At 31.9% G+C, this 12,097-nt stretch overlaps 1 protein-coding gene across 7 annotated transcripts; it reads right to left on the bottom strand.

Moving 5' to 3' along the window:
- Window positions 1-3,750: 3,750 nt before the first annotated feature.
- LOC111387891 (E3 ubiquitin-protein ligase RGLG4-like) lies at window positions 3,751-10,344 on the bottom strand. 7 transcript variants are annotated; one of them, XM_023012486.1, is made up of 12 exons: window positions 9,867-10,344; window positions 7,143-7,227; window positions 6,418-6,558; window positions 6,150-6,263; window positions 5,912-6,009; window positions 5,730-5,809; window positions 5,042-5,147; window positions 4,830-4,957; window positions 4,440-4,566; window positions 4,249-4,305; window positions 4,069-4,163; window positions 3,751-4,033 (listed from the first exon to the last, which is right to left on the bottom strand). In XM_023012486.1, the coding sequence occupies exons 1-11, from the start codon at window positions 10,113-10,115 to the stop codon at window positions 4,080-4,082; spliced, it is 1,269 nt and encodes a 422-aa protein (XP_022868254.1). In that variant the 5' UTR covers window positions 10,116-10,344; the 3' UTR covers window positions 3,751-4,033; window positions 4,069-4,079. The 7 variants fall into 7 exon arrangements, with proteins under 7 accessions (XP_022868254.1, XP_022868255.1, XP_022868259.1 ...); XM_023012487.1 differs by having other exon boundaries at window positions 3,751-4,163; window positions 9,867-9,967; window positions 10,061-10,342; XM_023012491.1 differs by lacking the exon at window positions 9,867-10,344 and adding exons at window positions 6,689-6,782; window positions 7,604-7,767 and having other exon boundaries at window positions 3,751-4,163.
- Between the last annotated feature and the right edge of the window lie 1,753 nt (window positions 10,345-12,097).

Raw genomic sequence — 12,097 nt, 5'->3', positions numbered from 1 at the left:
TAACAATGAAAAATCTAACCTAACATGTTAAAAAGAAGAAAATACAAAAATAGTTGAAGAAATATCATCACCCGAATCAAGTTTCAATCAAATCTTCAATTGGCGCGATGTTTTCCTCTTGTTCTCTCTTCGTTTTCTCTTTCAAAATCTCCATTTTTCTTGTAAAATCAGCGTCATCGTCATTCTAGTCGATTTTTCGTTTATATAGGATCCTAAAAATCTTGTTTCCATAAGAGTTTCGACGAAATAAGGAAACTACGGATTTAGCCTCGAATTGCTCTATGCGACCGCATAGAGTAAAAATTTTCTGAGAATTGATTCTCGGTCTGCCTCTATGCGACCGCATAGAGGGTAGCACTCTGCGGTACCAACTATGGAAAAAGTCCATTTTGGTCCTTATACTTAAATCTTTCACTTCTTGGCATCTTTTCTTCATTCTTTCAATTCCATCATCCCAAGATATCATCAATTGGCATTTGGTTTAATCAGTTTCTTAATTTGTTCATCGGGTCAACTTTTGGATAATTGCACCTTGGTCCCTGAACTTTCACTTTGCATCATTTTAGTCCTTTTCACGTCTTTTCTCCTGAATTACATCATGTTCATCAGTGTTCCCCCTACAATTCACAAATGTAACGAGATTAAGTCACAATTCAACTATTTTGCTCATAATTAAGTCATCTTTGTGACCTAAATAAGTGTGCAAAAACACACTTGTCAGAATACAAGGGTCATAAGCAGGATCGATGTAGTATGTTTGCGTGCTCATCATCTAGCAAATCTAATACTGAAGAAAAGCTAGCAAAGTCACAATTTGACGTAACTTTACTGGGGATCTGTCTGACAGTGTCGTCCAAATAATATTTCATCCTGCAAAATTTCAAGTATTAGAACCATGCGCAAAAGATAATGGATAAAAAATAATATTAGAAAATGAAACTAATAAACTGTTACTATACACAATAATCAATAAATAATGGAATAAAGGAATTGACTGTAAAGAAATATTAATTGTTTTATTAATATTTAAATAATTATTTTAATTGTCTGTGTATATTATATATTTAATATTTAATTATTTATCTTAATTATTAATTTTAATTGCTTAGTTTAGTTTAGTTATTTTCTAATACTTAAGTTAATTTTTTATTTTAACATTTAAATAATTATGTTAATTGTTTATGTATATTATTTGTTTAGTATTTAATTCATTATATAATCGCACATTCGATTTAATTGTTTATTTAACATTTAAATAATTATTTTAATTGTTTATGTATTTTATATATTTAATTTCCTATTTTAATTACTAATTTTAATTGCTCAATTTGATTATTTTTGTAATACTTAATTTTATTGTTTATTTTAACATTTACATAATTATTTTAATTGTTTATGTATATTGTATATTTAATATTTAATTATTTATCTTAATTACAAATTTTAATTGCTTAATTTATTTATTTTATTAATACTTAATTTAATTTTTATTTAAACATTTCATTAGTTATTTTAAAGTTTTATGTATATTAGTTATTTAATATTTAATTATTTATCTTAATTACTAATTTTAATTGCTTAATTTCATTATTTTATTAGTACTCAATTTCATTATTTATGTTAATATTTTAATTACAAATTTTAATTTCTTAATTTAATTATTTTTGTAATACTTTATTAATTAATTGTTTATTTAAACATTTCATCAATTTTTTAATTGCTTATTTATATTATTTTTTAATATTTTATTTATTTATTTGAATTGCTAGGTTAATACTTAATTTAATCGTTTATTTTAATATTTTAATTGCTAATTTTTAATTGTGTAAGTATATTATTTGCTTAGTTTTTTTAATTCATTGTATTAATTAATTTATTTTAGTTATTTAATTGTTCATATAATATTGAATTGTTTTTAAAATTGCCTAAAATTAAATAAGTAATTAAATTAAAACAATTAAACATAAGTAATTAAAAACTAATTATAAAAAATAATAAATAAATCCAGACAACCAGCCCAGAGGTCTAGGCCATTTTGGCCGCCTGTGTAATCGCAGGCGGTTGAAATAAATGGCGGAGATCGTCATTTCCGACTATTCATATTGCCCTCTGAAAAAAAAAAATCAAACTTTAAACAAAATTATTTTGATTCTACCATCTCTTTGTTTCCTACGTTACCCATAATATGTGGAAGTATCAACGTAATTTCATAGAGTCATTCGGTCTGAATGCTACATGAAGAACATAAGCCATTTCCATCACTTTTTGGCTTCAAAACATGTATATTTTGCTTAAAATACAATCTATAATCATTTTTGTAAAGATTTCTCAACAAATATACATAGAAAAATGATTTTCAGTCAAAAATGAAAGCTTAGCTTTTTCAAGGTTAGAGAAATGGCGTTCTGAATCGTCGATTTTTTAGGTTCTTGGTCGGTGCCTGGGTCGTCGGTTCTGTACTACAATACACCACACTTTTCTCTCTTCACAAGTGAGGGCAAAAGTACATTTTCATTGCTTATTTATTTTTTTAACATTTTTGCTTTTTTTTTTTTTTTTATTTGGTCAAAAGCTATTTTGGAAAATGACCACTAATTCCTCTTACAACACTGAAATAACTCGTGCCATACTCTCAGAATAAATTCAGACAACTTTTAAATAAAAGGATACTTCCAAATTATACATATAGGTTACTTTCATGAAACTGTTAAAATATTCGTCCAATAGTCTCACGACTTTTTATCGATGGTTGTAACACATTTTAATATAATATATTCTTATTATAAAAACACATATTTTATAGAGATAATTCGAAAGATATTTGCTAGGCCCAGATTCCGTATTGGCTACCAACATTACACTTTTTTTACAGTATCCAATGTAACGTTATCACCACCGCATTTGGAAAGTTTACCTTGTACAAATAGTTACTAGTTCGAAATTGAAATTCGCTACAGTTACTGTCACTATTAATTTCCACATTGGGCCTGTCCAATTCCCATGAATTTAACTTATGGTTTGCTATATCATCATTTTTAACCACATAATCGCACAATAAAATATTCTATATGTTTTTTGAAAACTTTTTTCTACTTTTAAACCACATATTTTCGTAAAAACACTTTTCAGAACTGATTTTTTTCCAATTAATAAGAATCCAACATGCTGTTAAACTGGAGGAAATCCCCCCAATGGTCACCGAACTTTGCCAATTTTTCCTAGGAGGTCACCGAACTTTACTTCGTCCCTAAATGGTCACCGAACTTTGCCAAAATCCCCTAGGAGGTCACCGAACTTCACTTCATCCCTAAATGGTCACCGAACTTTGGAAAAGTCCCCTGAAAAGTCACTGAACTTGTTATACATGAGGTCCCATTTTGTAAAAGTTGAGTGACCTCTTAAGGAACTTCGACAAAGTTCAATGACCATTTATGGACAAAGTGAAGTTCAGTAAACTTCTAGGGGATTTTGACAAAGTTCGGTGATCATTTAAGGACGAAGTGAAGTTCAATGACCTCCAAGGGGAAATTGGCAAAGTTCGGTGACCATTGGGGGGATTTCCTCAGTTAAACTAACATGAACATGTTTAGCAATTGTGTACTCTATACGACCCAAAGTATCATACACATCAAGCTTGTTACATAATGTTCCTACAAATTAATCATTTCTATAATAATATTTCAAACTCTAGCTTTATTCTCGCCTTATTTCAATGCAGGTACAACTATTCAAGCTTCACTAGTCATCATATTTTCAAAAATAAATAAATAAATAAAAATTCTTGAGTTTCTATTAACAAAAGTAGAGCAAGATAGATACACAAGAATAGAATAATTTACACGTAACACCTTAATACACGTAAAACTTATACGTAACACTACATCGCTACAACTCAACACAGTAGTCAATACCAGCTAGCACACTACTCAAATAACACACTTAGCACCACTGCTGCTGCTGCCACCATCAAATACAATTTACAGAACGCGATCAGAACGAGTTGCATGCACAAGCCAAGGCACTTGAATCTGTGTGAAAAGAACCTTTGGGGTCAAAGCTTCTTGCTTGAGCAACGACCATCAAGTGTACAGCCTGAGGCGACTGGTTATACGCTGTCGACATATGGGACAGTCGGACAATCTCGTGCTGCAGTCTCTGCAAGTCTGCAATCAGTAATAAATCAGTAACAGGTTTTTGCTTCCAATTTGAACCATCAAATACAAAATATTCTGTACTAGTGCATCTCACCATGTGTCCGCAGTTGAAGGCCATATCTTTCGCTTCGGTAAGGCAAACAGGGCAGACCTTCATTCAATTGAAGGACGCAAAAAAGAAAACGAATCAATTCTGGTTTATAAGCGTAGGAATTTAGGAAAAGGAAATTACTTAAGAATTTCATATTTTTTTTAAGCTTAGCCAAACATGTTATGGTTCTTTACCTGAGTTCGGTCATCTTGCACAGGAGTTGAAGCATTGCCGGGTTCTCGGGATGGAAGTGCTACCTGGCTAGTGTAAGGAACTGGTGGAGGCCTAGGAACGATTTTCTTTGCTTTACCTGTTACATGTCTTTTGTCCAACATGAAAGAAAGAGACTTATTGGAAAACAAGTAAATTTTAATAAACATCGTGCCTTGATAATGACAATTTTGTTCCTAACATCTAGAAATTGGAAATGACGGAAAGCTTATCAACTTGTTCAAAATATTTTCATGAAATGTCTGAAATTTGAAATATATACTCGTTAAAAATAAAAAACCTTAAGAAGGTAAAAGGTTCAAGGCTTCACTAAAAAGAAAAGGTAAATTTTTCGTAATTCAAAGTACTCGTACCCAAGTAGACGAAGTTCTTTCGCTGCTTGGTATTGGATAGGGATCTCCATAAGAGCACCAAGAGCGAAGGAAGCTTCCTTTTGAGATGGTGATGCTTGTTTGGACATAATAGCAGTGAAATTAACAAACTGCAACATAGAAAACACAGAGCCATTACTTTTTGAGATGTCTAAGATAAGTTAATTTTCACCAATGTTAAGTAAAAGCTGTACCTGAAAATTATCAAATTCACGAGCAGGGATCTTGTCATCAAAATTTCTCATATCTTCCCAGGGTCCATCACCAACGCCAACAAGAATAATTGAGAGAGGATACAAACTGATAAGAAATAAACAACAACATTGTACTTTGATGATTTCCAGGTTAATTGTTGCATCATGCTTTTACAAGTGCAATAGTCAATAAACGCTGAATAAATGACTCTCAATAATACTTATAGAAAAAGGAACGTAACACAAGTTTTGCTTAAATAACTCATTCAAGAAGCCGGAAAGATTACACTTCAGAACTTACATCTTTCTTGGTGTTAAATCATAAGTTGCACATGAAGAATTAGAATGAGACTGACCTCTTTTGACTACCAAATGAATCAGTACGATATAAGAATACTGACTCCATATTCTCAACAAGAATTGAGAAAAAAAGAAATTCTATATTAAGCCAACCCTATGGAAATGATAAAATTATAATTAAGAAAAAAGCATATAGAATCCTCAAATAAAGTTACTAGCTGCGAAAGTTGGCATCTGGAAAGTTTCTACAGCTGAGCTTCTGATAGCTACAATGACATCAATATTTTGCATCATAGCTAGTTCAAAAACAAATTTATTGCATGGACTTGATAAAGCACAATGAATCTCACATCAAAATCAACTAGATAGATTGTATTTTTGACTGTACCTTGCATTGACAATAGAGTCTATTGTTTTTGATTCTTGTGGGCTGAGTTCATTTTCACTCGTATCGACACTTCTTGTTACCTTAATGAGAAAAAGTAATTATGAAGAAGTGAGTGAGTGGACCGGACGTAGCCATATCTATTTGTCTAAGCGCGCGCGCGTGAGAGAGAGAGAGACTGAAACCTGGCCATCTGCTATGATTACCAAAACATGGTACTGTCCACCACTTCTCTCCACTATGTCTACTGCGGCATCTACAACTGGTCCATAAGATGTTGGCCCTTAAACAAACAAACACATAAATATTTGTCAATGTTCCCTGTGAATGAAAATTTTATATTATATATACGTAGAGGTAGTCCATGGTCTTAAGACAACATATTCATTAATGGAAGATTAATAAAGTAGGATAGAAGCCTACCAGATAGTCGCAAATTTGAAATTATTCTTTTGTAACAAGCTAAAACTTCTTCAAAACCATGACAAGAAGTATGATCGCTGTGAAAGCTAAATACTTCCCGATCATGTGTAGTTGCTACAGATAGAGCAAGAAAGGAGGGGTTAACTACAAAATCGAAAAAGGATGACACTAGGATAAATGATTGTTAAACCTAAGTTTATCAATACTAAACTAGCCACTGCAAAGGAAAAATATTACCAAGAATGGTAACAAATGAAATGAAACTAACCATCTCCAAATCCAAAACAAGGAATCAAATTGTCTTCATCAAAAGGGGCCAGAGTCTTTCCGATAATGGATATAGCTTTTTCATAAGGATTAGGTGTATCACCAACTGCATGCAAGCTTCGATTGTTGAATGAAACTTTGCCTTCAATAACAAATTGATGCATTAGCTTTAAGATATAAAGATTCAAGGTAATTATAATATGACAATTCAGTGGTGATAAATATGTGATTGTTTATCCAACAAAAGTAGTAAGAAATGAAAAATATGAGACCATCCTTCCTTAATAATTTCATCCCAATGAAAGTTGTTGATCTTTAACCGCACAAACTAGTCTGGGATGTCAGCCCTTGACACGCATAAAGATCCTACCAATATATGATGGTAACAACAGATCACTAATGTTAATATGCTACAAATATATTCTATTTGGGTTTCTATGGAATAAGCAAGATATTCTACAAAATCTATGTCAAGAACGTAAAAGACGATAATAAACGTAAGAGTAATGCATGATTGTTCAGCTACCAAGTAATGTAATAACAGAATATCAAAATAAAATTATCTTACTAAAGCTGTAAATACAGAAATAGAGAGCAATACATCACTATGGACCAACAAACTTTTTTCCATATTATCCCGGTTACTAGGTATTCCCTAGCAAGTTCGCTCCAGAAAATTAGAAATTGACGCAGCTTTTTATCAGACAAATCTTCACTTTCACTAACCTGTCCATTCATTACTTTTTGTGAAATCAATTCCCAGAATCAGATTTGATGACTCCAGACCAAATTCCCTCAAGGCAACTGTGACCTGCAACAGTCGATCAATGATACAAGGTCAAATTATTCATGTTGAGGTATGAACACCATTAATTTCCCAAGATAGCATAACTTGATAGATATGTGCAGAATTTTTCAAGTTAATTTTATTAGTCCACGGTGACAATCTCAAACAGACATCCAAATTTACAAGATATTCATCATTCATGCACACTGATTCACACACAGAGAGACAGAGAACACGTGTTGTTCATTATTAACTGTATACCTCCTTGAGTGGACATGTGCTTTCAATCTGTAACACAAGCTAAAATTAAAATGGAATTCCATAAAACACTAATAGACTAGTCATACTCTACAGTGTCAAGTGTTTAAAGGATACCAATTGCAGATATATTAAAATATACCTAAAGAATGTGTCCTTCATGAAAGCCATGTAACGCCATTAACAAAAAAAAGGAGAGAAGACCCAAATTAAACATGATTGGATGCAAAATGTTCGAATTTTTAGACAAGAGGGGTAGCTGGATCAGAGCGGGAGTTCGCCTAGCTAGTGTCTGAGAAGAAAATAGAGAAAAGTAGTTCGTATAAGCAATCCCAAAATTTTTTAAAAAGTCTTGTGGTGGTGGTGGTGGTGTCCTAGATGTATGGATCAGTGGGAACATACTCACACTCCATAATGGAGAAAAACCTTCATGTCAAAAGAGGGACCCCTTTTCTGCTTTATCCTTTTTATTAGTTGTAAACACCACTCATCGTGTCTCATGCTCATCTACCATGTAACCAGGCACAGTTCATCTTCATTTTTATTCCCTTCCCCAATTGATTCCAAAAAGAAAAAGGGAGCTACTATTGCAGTAAGCATCATGAAGCTTAAAACAACTAAACAAAAGCTTTAAAAGTTACTTATAATTTTCAAAATAAACAAAAAAGTTTCACTCAGAAGTTAAAAAAAATAAAAAAAATGTAACATGTCCAAGAAAATGTAAAAAAGTAACTTTTAATTCTTTTAAGCTTAGCCAAACATATTCTATGTTAGACACCTTAAAGTTTATTTCTCTCCACTCAGATTGGTAGGGTAATTGCTTTCACTTTAGCAAGTTGCAACCATTGATAAAGATGTATGGTGTGATCAATAAAACTTGAGTGCATCATTCATGTCTTTAGAGATTAAATAATACAGGCGGGGACAGAAAATTAAAGATGATTTGTACTACGTTCTGTGGATAAAGATTGATGAACTTGACTTGGAGTCTTGGAGCATTAAATCCAAAGGAAATGCACATGGAGAAAGAATTCACCACAAATGTCATTTTCAGACCATAAAATGCTATATTAAGCCCCTGTTTAACAAAGCTTCTTTGAGATTATAAGTTGATCAAAATTTATTTTTAACCATATGCACATTGGACCAACCAACTTACTAAACTGAGTCTCTCTCAGGTACCATGGCAACTCAATAACAAAATGTAAAGACGGTGAAAATTGAGTAAATTTAACCAATGCTCACTGAACTTTAAACTTGGTTACTACTTGCTCACTCATCTTTCACGAGTTACTGAATACTTATTCATCTTTCCATATAGTTACTTATCCACCACTCGTCTTTTCAAATAATTGGGAGACTTTTGCGACAACTTTCGACAACCTAGAATGTCGAATTTTGATACCTTGGAAAGCCCACGATCTCCTCTTCAATTACCACCTAAATCTCCCTATAACTCCAAGGAACTCGATCGGAAAATTGCCTTAAAAGTCGTCCAAAAATTCTGAAAATCTGTCCAGATTTTCATATTTTTTGGACGACTTTTAAGGTAATTTTTCGACAACTTCCGACCATCAAAACTGCTGAATTTTGATACCGTTGGAAAGCCCACAATGTCCTCTTTAATTACCACCCAAAATTTCTCCATAACTCTAAAGGATTCGATCAAAATAAACCCACAAAATCAGCATCCCGAAACTTTGTGGGTTTATTCCGATCAAATCCTTTGGAGTTATGGGGAAATTTTGAGTGGTAATTGAAGAGGACATTGTGGGCTTTTCAACGGTATCAAAATTCAACAGTTTTGATGGTCGAAAGTTGTCGAAAAATTACCTTAAAAATCACCCAAAAAATATGAAAATCTGGGCAGATTTTTAAAATTTTTGGACGACTTTTAAGGCAATTTTCCGATCGAACCCTTAGAGTTATTGGGAGATTTTGGATGGTAATTGAAAAAGATATCGTGAGCATTCCAACGGTATCAAAATTTGACATTCTTGGTGGTCGAAAGTTATCGAAAAATTGTCGCAAAAGTCGCCCAATTATTTGAAGAGTCGAAAAATTGTCGCAAAAGTCGCCTAATTATTTGGTGGTGGATGAGTAATTATATGGAAAGATAAGTGAGTACTCACTGATTCGTGAAAGATGAGTGAGCAAGTAGTAACCAAGATTAAAGTTCAGTGAGCACTAGTTAAATTTACTCGTGAAAATTAGTAAAAAATTGATCGATTTTATCAGTCTAAAATGTTAGAACGGCATCACATGTATTCACTCAAATTGTGTCATAAACACGATCTAATCTAAAACCTTAAGTTGTATTCGTTTAAATTGCTTCTTAATCACAGGTCCTTAAAGACTAACTAGCAGTAAAAATCGGGGAAAATTAGCAAAGAAGAAGAAGGAACCTGGTCAATTGACGTAAAATTATCAGGGATGTATCCATACTTTTTCTTCTTATCCATCCCGCTGCTAGAAGCCACGCCGCTTGTACCCTTATCAGTAATAGCTGTAGAAGGAAAGGGATTTGGATTCTTGTTCAAAAAATTGAAACCCGAGGGTGGAAATGACGGCGGCGAGACAGAATTATTTGTAATTGAACCTCTTCTTGCTGTATTAGTGCCCTTGATCTTGCGAAATCCAAATATATTGCCCATATCTCATCTGCTCCACATCCTCATCTATATAATATCGATTGAGAAATATATATACAACCAGCGGTTCAAAACAATGTGCAGGAACGATGAAATTGCGAGAGGAATCGTGTAAGTGGCAGCTTATTGATTAAAAATAAGGGGAAGTTGATTCTTGCTTGCAGAATTGCGTTTAGAATATGTTCTTTCTTGTGTTGAGCATGAAGGACAATTTAGGGATGAAGTGTACTTGACCATATCCACAGGAGTTAATTGTTTGTTCACCCTAGGTCCATGTTTTAATTGGGCATTAAAGTTTAAAGTATTTAGTTTTGATTATTAAATTTAGGTTCATATTTTCGATTGCTTATTAAAAATTTTTAATAATTGAATTTCATAAAATGTTGTACGTTATTCAATAGTATAAGTGTTAAATTTTGAAAAATGTCGAGTTTGTAATAAGTAATGAACAACATTTTTCAAAATTTAGTGACCAAAATTCGGTATTTTAAATTTCAATGACCAATCGAAGATATGGACCTAAGTTCAATAATCAAAACTCGACATTTTAAACTTCGATAACCAATCAAAAATATGGACCTAAATTCAGTGACCATTGGAACAATTAATTCTATCCAATGCTACACCTTAGGTTTGAGCTAAGTATTGCATCATTTTACACCAAATTATTTGGTGTAAATTTTTGGTATGATGGAATGGAAATAATTTTTAATAAGCCTCGTTTGGCCCCCATTCTTTTTAAATTTTAATGGTTGGAATAATATTTTTTTGAAAAATGTGTGGTTGAAAAAGAATGATAAATTTTTGATTTACGTGTAATATTATTTTTTGAAAAATTATGTGGTTAAAAATAAGAAAGAGAAAAAGAATGAGAAAGAGAATAAGGGCCAAATGGGGCATAATCATTTTCTTCATTTTTTCGATTCTTAACAATTTATTTATTTGAAAAAATATTTATTTATTTTATAACTACATAAATTACTAAATAAAAAAAAGTTAAATTAATAAAAATATTGAATTATTATTGATTGCTAAATTATTCATCTGTTTAATATATTACGTTAAGTTACGAAAATAATTAAATATATTATTAGTTTATTGTAAATAATTATGTAAAATTAATGAAAATAATTACTAAATATAAAAAATCCTTAATTATTAATTATATTATTATTATTTTATTAAAAAATATATTAAAAAAATGACACATAAACCCTAATCAACGCAAAATGGTGTTTTGAAATCTCCATTAGAGATGTCCTTAGAATAGTGATGACAATAGGGTGGGTTCGGGGCTGGGCGTCCCCACCCCGCCCCGTTTCCCCCAAGACGAGGAGGGGCACGGACGGGGCAACTTTTTGCCCCGTTTAATTAATTAATTTTACATTTTTAAAGTTTGGAATTATATTATTATTAAAGAATAAAATAAAAATTTAAAATTAGTTTTTAACGGATATGTTTAGAAATAAAATTATTTTCAATCTTTCTTTTTAGATTTTTTTCCTTCACGGGGCGGGGCAAGCACCCCGCGATGGGGCGCCCCACCATGCCCCTCCCTACCAACCCGTTCGGGATGGGCGAGTTTTATTATCATCCCTACCTTAAAATTTGAACTTTTGAGTTTTCAATAAATTCCAAGAAACAGGTGAAGATACTCGAGTAATGAATACTGCATAATGTTATTGAAGTTTATAGAGACAAAGAAGCCAGCAACAATTTTACTTCCACACGTAAAGAAAAATTCAAGATATAGCCCCTGTTTTGGCTTCATTTTATTCAAAATGCATCTTTCTCTCTTTTTTTTAATTATATTGTTCAATAAAATAATATTAAATGAAACCTCAAATTTTTCATTCTTTTTAACCACACATTCTTAAAAAAAAATAAAAAAAAAATTATTTCGAAATACATCTCTCCAAAAACACATTTTAATAGAGCCCAAATAGGAGTATAGTTTGGGAAAGTTGACAAGAATTTATAAACGG

The sequence above is a fragment of the Olea europaea genome, unplaced genomic scaffold, assembly GCF_002742605.1.
Source record: "Olea europaea var. sylvestris unplaced genomic scaffold, O_europaea_v1 scaffold437, whole genome shotgun sequence".
NCBI classification, from domain to species: Eukaryota; Viridiplantae; Streptophyta; class Magnoliopsida; order Lamiales; family Oleaceae; genus Olea; species Olea europaea.
Note: the sequence above shows the minus strand (reverse complement) of the source record. Positions and strands in the feature narration are given on the sequence as shown.